Source organism: Geotrypetes seraphini, chromosome 4 (assembly GCF_902459505.1).
Source record: "Geotrypetes seraphini chromosome 4, aGeoSer1.1, whole genome shotgun sequence".
In the NCBI taxonomy this organism is placed as follows: domain Eukaryota; kingdom Metazoa; phylum Chordata; class Amphibia; order Gymnophiona; family Dermophiidae; genus Geotrypetes; species Geotrypetes seraphini.
In genome coordinates this window covers 261,480,732-261,495,033 of record NC_047087.1, presented here as the reverse complement: position 1 = coordinate 261,495,033, position 14,302 = coordinate 261,480,732, and the positions used below count along the sequence as shown (strand labels likewise).

At 37.3% G+C, this 14,302-nt stretch overlaps 1 protein-coding gene across 7 annotated transcripts in view; it reads right to left on the bottom strand.

Annotated features, from left to right (window-relative positions):
• The window catches only part of IDE (insulin degrading enzyme), a 229,545-nt gene that overhangs the window by 32,012 nt on the left and 183,231 nt on the right, over positions 1 to 14,302 (bottom strand). For all 7 annotated transcript variants that reach the window (XM_033940203.1, XM_033940207.1, XM_033940204.1 and 4 more), the window contains exons 18-22: positions 12,247 to 12,338; positions 9,228 to 9,339; positions 4,016 to 4,183; positions 3,435 to 3,707; positions 2,062 to 2,123 (exon numbers count right to left, since the gene is read on the bottom strand). In XM_033940203.1, coding sequence (XP_033796094.1) covers positions 2,062 to 2,123; positions 3,435 to 3,707; positions 4,016 to 4,183; positions 9,228 to 9,339; positions 12,247 to 12,338 — 707 coding nt within the window. The remainder of the gene's footprint in view (positions 1 to 2,061; positions 2,124 to 3,434; positions 3,708 to 4,015; positions 4,184 to 9,227; positions 9,340 to 12,246; positions 12,339 to 14,302) is intronic.

The following is a 14,302-nucleotide window of genomic DNA, read 5'->3' as shown; positions in this document are numbered from 1 at the left end:
TCTCATGAGGAACTTTATAAAAAGCTTTTTGAAAATCTAGATACACTACATCAACTGGCTCACCTTTATCCACATGTTTATTCACACCTTCAAATAAATCAAGCAAATTGGTGAGGAAAGATCTCCCTTGGCTGAACCCATGCTGACTGTCTCATTAGAAACATAGAAACATAGAAAGATGACGGCAGAAAAGGGCTACAGCCCATCAAGTCTGCCCACTCTACTGACCCACCCCATTAAGTCTGGGTGCTAATGACTTAGTTCTTTAGCTCGACCCTCGTAGTGATCCTACGTGGATGTCCCATTTATTCTTAAAGTCGAGCACGCTGGTGGCCTTGATCACCTGCATCGGAAGTTTGTTCCAGTGATCCACCACCCTTTCTGTGAAGAAGTACTTCCTGGTGTCACCATTAAAGTTCCCTCCTCTGAGTTTGAGTTCGTGCCCTCTTGTGACCGATGGTCCTTTGAGAAGGAAGATGTCGTTTTCCATTAAATCATATAACCTATTCTGAAGCATTTCACTAGGTTTCTAGTTATTTATTCATTTACTGCCTTTTTGTAGGAATTCACTCAAGGCAGTGTACAGCAAGAATACGTCAAAACAATACATTCCAAGGTGGCAAGCACATATCTTAACAACTAAAGCGTTATTAACAAATTCAAGGCAAGGTTTTTATGAGAAATACTCGGCGAATGCTGTAAACTTTCTATACCAAAAGCTTCATTATGTGGCACTTAACTATCTGAAATGCTCTCTCTCAGAGATCAGCTGGCAGCAAAGTCAGGAAGAGGGCTTAAACTCTACTCAGCTCACTTTAGGTTTCTGTACAAGATAAAGAAGGGTAGTTGCGGAGGTACAGTAATGACAGGGAGGGACTGGATAAATAGCTTTGCTACTCAATTCTTTCCACTCTAGCGTCTTTTGTTCCCAACAGGCTGAAGTAGGAAGCAGAGGGCTCTTGGACAACTGGCATACTTGTCACCACCAATTCCCTAAGCATTTCTAAAACTGTGGCTTTTGCTGTATAAGTTCATTCATTTCAGGTTTATTTAAAAATTTGATATACTGTCTTATCAAAATTCAAAACGGTTTTACATAATATAAAAACAAAGAATAAAAAGGGCATGAGTTAAAAACAATTACAATTAATAATACAAACAATCAAACGCACAGACTAACATTAACATACCGATACAGAATGGAAAAGGGCGGAAATACATTTGTATAAAGACAACAGAAAGGCCTTCAAGTTACTTTTAAATTTATCAAGTGATGAAATTTCATTATACAAGTCTCCTCCATATTCTCAGGGGTTAGGTGCATAACCTCCTCACAAATACCATAAATTTGCAAATAATTTTCTTTGCAATTTCAGGGCAGAATTTCAAATCTCTCCCTCCTTCCTCCCTGCAGTCTCTACCAAAGCTGAAGCAGGTTCAGAAGAAAGAAGGGGCAAATGCACAGGAGCAGTGTGCTCTGAAAACATGCCTTTTCAGCGTGTTCATTGAGCAGGCAGCTTTTTATTCTACATTCATCCTTGCTACCTTCTGCTGGAAAAAGAAGCGGTTTTGGTTCTGCCCTCCAACCCTTGCTGGAACTCATGTTGTGCTTCCATCACCTCCTTGTATTTGCCCTCCGTATTCTCCACCCCTCCCCCATGGGAGAAACAGCTGGCCTTGTTCCGCAGTGGCCCACTACGGAAGAAATCTCCATTGTTGTGCCTCCCATCGTCTCACTGCAGTTCAGCTCCCGATTCTCCAGCATATGAAGTTGAAAGGCTGTCACTGTACAGATGGAACACACACGAATAACTGAACCCGCAAATATGGAGGGGTATGTATATAAGTGAAGGTCCTTATCTTGCATATATGTTTCTTTGAAGTTTTCTATACCATTCCTGATACACTAACTAGTGATCAAATAATCAACATGCATTCCAATGAAAACTCAGTTTCTTTGTATAACCGTAATGCAACACTTATAGTTACACAAATTAATTTAATGATCTCTATTTTTCCTTCCATCCAGTAAGTTTCTAAATATTAATGAATTTAGCTTACCTTGTAGAACTGTATTATATCATCTTTTGTCAAGGTCTTCAAAAATGCAACTTCAATATTATCTGGATAATAAAAAATGTTTTAACAAATATAAAAATCATAGTTGAACAAATCTTATCTCTTGCAATATACAGTTTGCATTTCAGAGAAACACAATTTATACAAATTTCACAATTGACTAAAGACACAACGAGGGTGAAAAGTTTGTACATTTTTAATTCCCATTTAATAGGTAGCATATCAGTAAATGTTGCTCACTTCTGAACAAAGTTAAATATGAGCCAGTCACTCTATCAGTTGAATGTAGATCATCTAGGTAGGTAAGCTGTAGTAAGGAAAGATTAGGTTCTTATCTTGCTAATCTTTCTTGTAACCAGGATTGGTAGTCTTGACCTTCGGGTTTCCCCACTAGTTGTGAGGGTTGTACACAGCTGTTTGTTTTCATGCTCCACCTCCCATCACTCTGGGATGAGCTCCACCTCCTCAGTCAGTACCAAAGCTTCTATAAAGTCCTAGAGTACAAACAGAAGAGAGGGGTGCAGGGAAACTCTCCAAAACTACACAAGTCTGTTCTGCTCAAACTACAAACAATAAACAACAATGCTTTTAAAACCACTGCTAAATGAAACATAGAAGGTGGTAATAAAAAACACCTACCAACTACCTGTGTGTCATCTGCACCAATAGTTCTTTAACTCCTTATGAGCAAATTCTTCTTCATTCCTGACTCTACCAGGCAGGCAATAGAAGCTAGTGCTGCCCGATTCACCAATTCAAATCGATTCATTTCAGTGATTCAATTTGAATCAATTCACTTAAAAATTTAAAAAAAAAATAAAAATCAACATAGGTGCTGCTAGGTGCATTTATAGAATCCAGCTCTAAGTGCCATGCTACTCAGGTATAAAATAGGATATGCAGCATTTAGTGCGCACTAACGAACATTACTTTAGGCTAAATTTTAGAAAAAGAGCCCCTCACTGAGTAACCAAGTGCAACTAAATATTTAGACAAACAAGCTGGAAAATTTTTCAGCTAAATGAACTGCTCCATTAAACAGTAATCTGCATCTTCTAAACTTGTTGTAATTTCAAAAATATCAAGTGTTAGAAAAGCATAGGCAGAGACAGATCTATGCTTTCTGCATTTATATGCATTATCATAAATTGTCTTGGTTTTTCTGCTGTTACACCTTTAAAGCAGACAAGTGTGTTATCTTTCAGAAAGGACGAATTATAAAACAATTCTATTCTTTGCTATGCATTATTGACTGGACCATTGAAAGGCTCCTTGTAAATTTCAATCCCGTAAATTTATTTCCTAAAATATAGATAGCACTTATTCTTTACATTGCAAATCTTTTTCCTTCTTACCTCTGTCAAAGTTATATTGTTGAGAAAGGATTTCTCCCCAGTACTTAGCACATTCTGCAGACAGTTTCTTTGGTTTGTCTAAACGTCGGATTGCTAAAGCTTGGATGTGTTTTTGGAAAGCCTCTTCCGACATGTCCTCCAGAGATTTCCCCATGGTGTTTAAGAAAGCTTCAACCCTGCTCTCTAAATAATGTGGTGGTTTTTCAGACTGGATAATAAATCGAAGTCCTTGTATACCATTAGCCCTCCGTGGTCCACTAAACACAATGTAACCTTGAATACAAAAAATTAAAAATATGATTTCAGCATCCAAGTATAATAGTTATAATTTATCTTATTGATTTTAATAAATGAAGTAACCTTTAGCAGTATAAAGTTGATAAGAAAGACAATAGGTATGAAATTCATTACTAGTTTTGAAAACCTTAAGTTTATTTTTCAAGTTCTTGATTATTCAACAAAATTAGATATTTGGCAATTAAAGTATACAATCATGTTTTGCTTCAAAACTTTCTAGAATGTACTCTTCTCTGTTTCAGCAAGCTCAGGAAGAAAAGTTGGAGATGTAGTTGATACTTTACCTAATTGCTCCTTGGTACGCAATGTGTTGAAGCAGGGTTCTGAGATTATCTGACAGAAGAGTTCCAGGAACATGTTTTCAGAAGTACTCTGCATATCTGTTTGATAGTAAATCTCTATTCCACAATTATTATGGACTTCATTTCTTTGCTGATATACAAACCAACCTCCTAAAAAAATACAAAACCCCAAATATTTTCTTTAGATTCTAATAATATAAACAGGGCTTTTATTGAGTACTATCACCTTTTACAATTGCTTGATAAAAATGCCCCATGTTTCCCAAGTATTAATAAAGATCTCAGGTTTTGCACACTCAGAGCTGCCTTTTAATGGATTCTGTGGTTGGTTGCAGGGGGCCTGGCTATTGTGGGGTGGGTCCCTAAGTGATCATCCCTCTCCTGAAAAATGAACTGGTATTAGAGTGCCAACACTTTTTTTGCTAGGAAAAATGCAAAGACTAAAGGACAAAAGTTATTTACTGTTTATAGGTGCTCTTCAAGCACAAAGATAATGGGTAATGCAATCAAACTAGTCAGATCAGAGCATTTACTTAACATCATAAGTAAGACTTGTCATACTGGGACAGATTGAAGGTCCATCAAGCCCAGTATCCTGTTTCCAACAGTGGTCAACCCAGGTCCCAAGTACCTAGCAAAATCCCAAGTAGTAAAACAGATTTTATGCAATTATCATAGGAATAAGCAGTGGATTTCCACAAGCCATCTCAATAATGGCCTATAGACTTCTCTTTTAAGAAATTATCCAAACCTTTTTTAAACCTTGGAATGCTAACTGATTTCAACACATTCTCCAGCAACGAATTCCAGGGTTTTAATTGTACATTGTGTGAAAAAATATTTTCTCTGGTTTGTTTTAAATCTACTACTTAGTAGCTTCAACACATGTCCCCTAGTCCTAGTATTTTTAGATAGAGTAAACAAGCAATTCACATCTACCCTTTTTACTCTACTCAATATTTTATGAGAGGTCTAGAGTCAGAGATTATATAGCATGTATGTGAATAATGAATAGAAGAAACAGTAACATTAAAATCAATGGCATTGGGGTATGGTTTGGGGTGAAGCTTGAGCACCTTTTCTAATTCTGCTTTAGCCTAGTATTTTTGGAAAGAGTAAACAAACGATTCACATCTATCCTTTCCACTCCACTCAGTATTTTATGATGGATGTGAAAAATGAATGGTAAGAAACAGTGACATGATAATCTCCCCTGAGCCATCTCTTCTCCAAGCTGAAGAGCCCTAGCCGTTTTAGCCTTTCCTCATAGGGAAGTCATCATTTTCATTGCCCTTCTCTGCACCTTTTCTAATTCTGCTATATCTTTTTTGAGATACGGTGACCAGAACTGCATACAGTATTTGAGGTATGGCTGTACCTTAGAGTGATACAAGGACATTACAACATTTTCATTTTTATTTTCCATTCCTTTCCTGATAATTTCTAACATTCTATTTTCGTCTTCTTAGCCGCCGCTGCACATTGAGCTAAGGGTTTCAATATATCCTCAAAGATGATACTAGATCCTTTTCCTGGGCAGTGACTCCTAATGTGAACCCCTGCATCACGTAGCTATAGTTCAAGTTCCTCTGTCTCACATGCAGCACTTTGCACTTGCTCACATTAAACTTCATCTGTTATTCTGATGCCCAGTCTCCCAAAGTCCTCTTGCAATTTAACAACTTTGTGTCATCAGCAAATGTAATTATCTCACTAGTTATTCATATCTCTAGATCATTGATAAATATGTTAAAAAGCACTGGTCTCAGCACAGACCCCTGGAGAACCTCACTATTTAATCAACTTCTCACCAAACCCCCTAGAACAATTTACAATCCTGCCTTTTAAAAGATTGCTCTTCTCTGATTCTGCTCTAGGACATACAAGTTTAAGGAGGAAAAAGCCTCAGACACTAACCTGTCGCCAACACTTCTGTATGCAATCAGGTTTTTAAACATAGATACCTCATTGGCATAAAAAACCTCCTTCTTTCCAAATCCAGCCATTACGAGCAATTTAAATAATGTTTCATAAATACATACACTGTGTGTTAAATATAAAAATAATCTCAGTCCTTCTAGACACATGCAATGTGCAAACGTTAAGCTCTTTAACAGTTCAATGTTCAGTGCTTAAACTACAAGCTTATTTATTTATATCAATTTCAACTAGAATCCCAAGAAAATCAATTTGGCTAGAGCCAGTAATCTTTGTTTGTGAAATAGCCAGTCCTGGAGCCATGTAAAACCCCTGAACAACCAAAAAAGTCCACCAAAATCACTGCAAAAATAAAGAAATAAAGGCAGCAGACCAGAACAACACTTTCATGCTTGTCTGCTGAGGAGGTCCCACAGTCCCAATGTGCAGTTCAGTGACAGCAATCTCTCTCTCATTAAATCTCACCACACAAGCAATCTTACTCTTTCTCAAATCCCCCCCTCATAAAACCACCTACATAAAATCTCTCTCCTTTCACCCTGGGTTCTGCATCCCCAATCCTATATGTCATGTCTCTATGTCCAAGTTAGATTGTAAGCTCTTCCGAACAGGGACTGTCTATAAATATCAAAATGTACAGCGCTGTGTACACTTTTCAGCACTATATAAGTGATAAGTAGTAGCACAGTGAATAACTACTGCTACTACTTATCACTTATATAGTGCTGAAAAGTGTACACAGCGCTGTACATTTTGATATTTATAGACAGTCCCTGTTCGGAAGAGCTTACAATCTAACTTGAAGACTGGTCCTGGGACACTAACACAGTGTTCGATTCAAGGCGGGGAAGACCTCCTCAATGCAAGTGCACTCCCAAATGAGCTGCCTCAGCCATCGGGTCCAATGCCAATATCAATGGACCAAACTTGGCACAAAAATATTTTTGTACTGGATCTCTATGGTTCTCTTCTGCATACACAAACAGAGAACACAAGAATGATTGTTATGATCTTGTCCAAAGCCCTGGAGACATGAGATATGGGCATCACTTCTAGAGAATACCCAATTACACTGAGAACAGCGCTTAAAGCCACTGGGAATCTTCTGGGACATGGAAGGAAAAACAGCTGATGGATAGGCTGCTACTGTTGAAGGCTTTTTAGCCTGGAGGAGAGTAGTATTGACTTACTTTCAAATAACCTTTGTGTGCTAAGGCCATGCACTCAAGAGTCATGCCTTAAGACCAAGCAATCTGGGTTCTCCTGACTGAGTAGCTCCATATGAACCAGAAGCTTGAGGACTCTGCCCCGTTGAAGATATACTAAATCCACATACCAAGGTTGTGGCCAATCTGGGGCTCCTAGGATCACAAGGAACGGGACGAAAAACAGCTGGCCCGTTGTCCTGAATAAGTGGGATATCTATCTATCTATGCACACACACTTATTTTTTGTATGCCTTTGCATATTTTAGTGGCATTTCAGTATCCTTCATTGTTAAATGCAAGCATATTGAAGGTCTTTTTAATGCTGTTTTGCTAGAGGTAGAGTTGAATTGAAGCTCACCAGCAATCAGGTTTTTTCCTTTGATATTCTATTTATTGGTGCCAGGACAGCTTAATTATTTTCAGTGGAGAATACTGTGATTTTTTGATAGTTTTAATTTCTCCACTTTGTATTCTGAATTAGAATTCTGTAAATCCATAAGATTACTGGAAGATGCCAAGTATAGCTACTCTTTTTCTGCACATGTAGGTTCATGAAATCACTGCTCCGGACATAAAATACCCATGAGGTTCATTTTCAAAGCACTTAAGACACACAAAGTACCGTAAGTTTCTATAGTACTTTGTCTGTGTAAGTGCTTTGAAAATGAGCCTCCATGTATTTAGTGGTGCCTTCTACATCTCTTACAAAAGGCTCCACATTTGGCTTTTTGTACTACCATACTACTTATATAACATTTCAATGCATATTTCTCTTGATCTTCATAAACATTCTTATCTCTGCTGCTGCAAAACATCACAACAGCATAATGCTTATGTCTGCAATATTGCAAAATACATGGAGCAAAATTACATTTTTCTGATTCCAGTAAAAAAAATATGTAAGACTGATTCATAAAATCATTCATACTTTTTGTCAACAGTAACAAAGTGGTTAATTGTGATATGGTATCCCTCTGGGTCCAAAATAACTCCTAATTATGAAAGTGGGGTTTACAGTATTTTAATACATTTATTGAATGTTATGTGATGCATTTTGATTATTTGTTACTGTAAACTTTTCTGGATTGTTTGGTTCAAGGAAAACTGAATATAAGTAAACACCACAATACTACAATTCACTACTGAATTTTTTTTATTTTCACCTTTAAAAAGGAGAAATATTTGAAAATTCCAAAACTACAAAATAGGCACACACCCCTTCACTCTAAATACCAGCTCAGTGATAAGTGCTGAGCAGTTCTATTTCCATGCAGAAGATCTCCAATGTAATTCCTTGGTCAGGACTTCTGTTCTTTGAGCCAACTGGAGCTAGGAATACCGTGAGAGCAGTCTCCATAGTCCTGGCAGGGAAAGCTGTGGCCATTGCTTAATTGGCTGAATTAGGGACTCTACAGTTCTCAGGTTCCAAAGGGAACCAAGGACATATGCTTGTTACCACAGATGCGGATCTCCTTGGTTGGGGAGCTCATTGCCTGGGTCATGTGTACAGGAGACCTGGACCCAGAATGAGGTGGACAGGCTCCTTAATCCCTTGGGGACCTGGGTCTTGCTGCTCCTTTAGGGAAAGGTGGTCAGGATGACGTCAAATAATGGCACCACTGTAGCATATATTAATAAGCCCTGGATAGAAGCTACCATGGATTAACAAAAGTGTGTGTGTTTAGGAGAGGAAGGAGGGAGATGTAAAATAAGGTAATAAGAAAAATAAAGGTTCATGATACCTATCCTAATTTTCACTGAGTAGTAGTTAAAAAAACAAAAGAACAAACAGTGAAACCGAATATGAAAATATTTTAGACTTTACTTTGTGCAATACTGCAGATAAGTTTGGATCTATTCACTTTTTAACATTAGGGTGACTGTGGAGCCATACAAACATTTGCAATGTAAAATATCTACTTGGTTAAATATACATTATAATTGCTAAAATGTAAGTTTACTTCCAAATTGAGAAAATGAACAATAAAAGCTAATGATTAATGGTATTAAGGAACACATATTAAGATGTAGAGAATGTATGAACTTACTGTCAGGTAGTTGCACTTCTCTGTATCTGACAAGCTGACTTGGGAGAAGAGGCTTTGTATGGGCATGCTTAATAAGAGTATCCTCTACCATTTGCATAATTCCTAGTGCAGCCTGAGTGGGAAAAAAAACAGATGCTAATTTTTTTTTTTAAAGTACACTGACATCTCTTTTGTATACTTCACATTAGAAGTATTCTCCATGTAATTAAACAATTATACAAGAATCTGGAAATAGCATAAGTACAATACAGAGCTTGTCCAGAGTAAAAACATGGTGTATGTAGGACAATAGGTGAACAATGCATTCCTGTATTCATTTTCTAAGCTTCTATCCCAAAAACTTAATTATAAATTTTTATTTTTTTTAATAATTCTTTATTCATTTTCAAACTTACAATAAGTGTATCAATATGTTAAAACAAATTATCCATAAATATATCACTTAATAATCATCAAGAGTACAAAGAATATGCTGTTATCTCCCACCCTTCCCACCCCTTTTTATTATATAATCAAATACCTTGTACAATATATAATAATAAAATTAACCCCCCTCCCCCTCATAACTGAACCTGTAAATTAAGGAAAAAATGTCATCTAATTAGTACAATATTTTGTTAATGGCTCCCACACATCTTGAAATTTCCTAAAATATCCTCGCTATATTGCAATAAATCTTTCCATTTTATAAATATGACATAAGGAATTCCACCAGAAATGATAATTTAATCTACTCCAGTTTTTCCAATTATTTGTTGAATAAGTAATAATTTGTTATTATTTGAAGAAATCTGACTTTTTGCTCTCATTGCCATACCAAACAGCACAGTATCATATGACAATGCCACCGGATTGTCTAATAAACAATTAATTTGGTCCCAAATTGATTTCCAAAAAGTCATAACAAATGGACAATAGAATAATAAATGATCTAAAATCCCTGCTTTGAGATGACAGTCCAACATCTATTAGACTTAGAGCTATCCAATTTTTGTAACCGAACAGGGGTCCATAATGCTCTATGTAACAGAAAAAAGCATGTTTGTCTCATAGATGCTGACACTGTACATCTCATCCTCCAAGTCCAAATTTGTGTCCATTGAGACACAGAAATTTGATGCTTGATCTCAATGCTCCAAATGTCTCTCAGACTAGTGTTTGGTTTCTTTTTAATAAGTCCACTCAGCAATTTATACCATTGCAATAAAAGCTGTAATGAGAAATTGTATAGCAAACAGAATGAGAAAAAATGCTTACTAATAAAAAATAACAAATGCTAACCGTGGTTTACAAAATGTGCTAGTGGATAGGCACCATCTGAACAGAAGAGCAGCTCTGTCATATACTAACTTTGAAGCACAGCATAACAAAAATGTAGAAGAAGTAGATATTCAACAATACCTTCTAATGTTCTTAAAAATTTATAAAACAGTTAAAATGCTTTAAAATTATTGTTGCTCATCTACAACAGATGTTTTCCCACAGAAAGCAAGACTAATCAGGCACATAAGTGGATAATGACATCACATGTCACACTGAACTCTGGGATAGCTTTGCCATCCTGGTGACTTGCAACAATGTCACTCATTTATGTACTTGACTTAATCATGTTTGTCAACAAAGCTATCTTGTGATTTAGATTTCACTAAATAACAAAATTCTATTTTTTTGTACTGTAGTAATAAGTGCTCTTTCTTAATTGCCTATGCCACAAAAATATAGAAAATGGTTATCACTCCCCCTTGAACTTTGCTTTTGTTACCAAGAATAACTGTCGCCAAGATTAAGGAAGACATTTTTGTAGGTCCACAGATCAGACATGGCAGGGTGCTGCCATGTGGCAAACATTGCAACAGGCACACCGCACTTGCCGCTGTGATAAAAAAAGATTTACTGTGCAGCAATTCAGGCGGTAAGGCTTACCACAGAGATGAGCAGAGGAAGAGGTGTGTTGTGTGCGTGCATACTCACAATGGACTGCAGTAAAAGCATCCAGCGCTTAGCGCAGGAGCCTTTACCACTTGCAGAAAGGGAAGGGCTTTTCAGACGTGCTGTTACTGCAACATGTGTGGGCTGAAACCTGCCTCTCAGCAGACATACCCCAAGATGTGCTTTTTTGACCCATAGCAATTTCTGAATTGCCACAGGCCAAAAGTGGCGGTAGGTGCCTGATGTGCTAATTTTGGCCACAGGCCTTAGTAAAAGGGCCCTTTCAGGAAAACACTAAAGAGGTGAGCTTCTAATCCAAGACCTCTGTAAACTGTACCTTCTGGTTAAAGGCGACTGTCCTGTGTTTGGGGTGTGGCAGCAGAGCTGAAGCCAGTTAAGACTGTTGCTGGAGAAAAGGAGAGGTTCCTGGCTGCTTAAATTGCCTGTCTGGGGCTAACCAGGCATTTCAGTGGTACTTAACCGTATGGTGCCAAAATTGAAACTGATTATTTTGTGGACATCCTGGGGGTAGAGTCAGCACATAGGTGGTTAAGTGCCAATATTCAGCACTTAACTGGCTATAATTGCATAAAGATTGACCACATAAAAGTCAGTCCTATCTTTACGTGGTTCATCACAGCCAGTTAAATGCTAAACATTGCACTTAACTGGCTATGTTTTCACCAGCTCTGTATACCCATAAAATCTTTGCTGGAGCCGGGACATGGCTTGTCATTGAATTTCCTGGTATAACACTGATGATGACCAACAAAACACTGATGACCACAGGCTAAATATTGGGCTTTTAATGCATACATTCAACTCCACTTCTACTCTGCCAAACCACATGCACAGAAATGAGTACGTGCATAGAAAGAGTGCATTTATATTTTATAAATGTATACTCCTGCAGAATTTTATAATAGTCCCTTTCCAAATATAAATTTGCTTTACATGTGGAAAATGCTTAATAAAATTCCTCCTAAAATTGGGACACTTCATAAATGCTTCTATTCTAATATGAAAGCCGAGTGCTCCTCTTAATATACTGTAGCATCTGCTGGTCTCATTATAAAAAATAGAATCCAACCTGTTTTGTTATATTGCCATGGAGAAGCGCTTCTATGTGTAACCGTGACAACAGTTGCGGTATAAAGACCTTGAGACGAGGAAGAGTGACATCTGGAACAGATATACTGGACAGTTAGATCACTTATGTGAGGGTGTTTTGTTTTTTTTTACAGAAAAAATTACTGTATTGTTAATAATACATGCAACAATATATTATCTACATAAGAAAAAGGAAAATGTTAATTTTCAGGCAAGTTGATATTTTTTCAACAGCAGCACATTACAAGAAAGTATCCATTTTTGCTATAGTACTATTATTACTTTAGTGCATATTTTGCCATGATTAGAATGCACGTTTGACCCAGATTCTAAAGAGAAAATTAAATTCTCTAGACTCCAATCATGTCGAATACACATTCACTTAGCAGAAAAAAATAGGTTCAATCATTCAGGTAGTAACAAGCATAAGCCACAGCCCATTAACTGCATAAAAAAACATATGATTTATAATTTTCCTAGAAGGTACAATAAATATTAAGGCTCAAAATTCTTCTGAAGTCCTAAGTAAGTCTGCTTTTGCAATCTTTTTCTAGCACAGTATATCATTATAAAGATGTGGAAGTAGTTGTCCATCAAGATATGGTGGAAGTGGGTTTATATCATACAGTTTTTATATCTCCTAATTATTCTGATGTGATATAAAATCTTATTGAAATTCAGTTTATACTAAACTGCAGTAGGATTTGCACTCACCACATGTAAACAGGAAAAACAGGAATGTGAGATAAATGCAAAGCCTGTGCATTAAATGCAGGAAACATGTACCCTGCATTTATGCACAATGTAGACAGTTAATGCAATGTCACTGAATTACATACTTAGGCTGAAGCACAGAAGGCCCACTATTGGCTCATGCATGTAACACCATAACTGTGCATTAACTTTCAGCAGTATTATTTCTCGCAGTGGCACCACTGGTTCCATCAGATCCTGATCACATTCAACCTCTCCCAATCCTTTGTCTGCTGCTCCTAAACCTTCCAATCCCATATCAGACCTATCTGAACCCCCCATCTACCTCTGGGACTTACCCAGAAGAAAAGCCTGGTGGTCCAGTGGTAAGGGGTGGGAGCATTCCCTCTCCACTGATGCATTTTTTGGTATCAGATTCAAAATGATGCTGCTAACACCAAGTAACAGTTTTGCAGAAGTAAAGCTAGGGGGTTAATCAATTCTATTTTGAACATGGTACTAGATGAAATGGGACAAGAGGGGGGACTGCTCTCATCCTTTGCCACAGGACTACAAGGCCTTACCTCTGAGTAAACCCCTGAGGTGGATGAGATGAATGGAGAGTGTGGGGAGGAGAGTGGGGTTGGGAAGGGCTTGGCGGCCTTGTGATCAGGAATTCTTGGGGTTAGACATGTGATTGAGGGGTTCAGAGAAGTTGAACACGTGATCCAGTGGATTACAGGACCTGAGGCAACATGGATTCACTAGAGGCAGGTCTTGTCAGATAAATCTATCACTTTCTTTGACTGGGTGACTAGAGATTTGGATAGAGGGAGTGTGCTAGATGTGGTGTATTTAGATTTTAGCAAAGCCTTTGACAGCGTTCTACACAGGCACCTAATAAATAAACTCAGATAACTGACTGTTCCTTAAAGGATGCCACTAACAAAGGTAGGAGCATCACAGTAAACCGCTAAGATTTGTAAATTTTTAAATAAAAAAATAAAACAGGATGGGCAATAAATAAAAAAATAAAACAGGATGGGCAATATGTTGAGTCACTTGAGAAATATCAGAATCAGGGATCCATGAAGGCTGGTGCACCTTGTCCAATGGCACAGAGGATAAGCAAACCTCACAATGAGGGCACTTTGAGGATACTAATGACTAAGGTGCTACTTTTTTTTTTTTTAAATTCATTTTTACACTTTCAATAAGTGAAAACAGTAAAGAATATATTTTATACGTAAAACAACACTTAATATCCTTACATGACTTATAAAGAATTATATCCCTCCCCCCTTCTCCACATTATTACTTTACATTACTGATTTATATTCCGC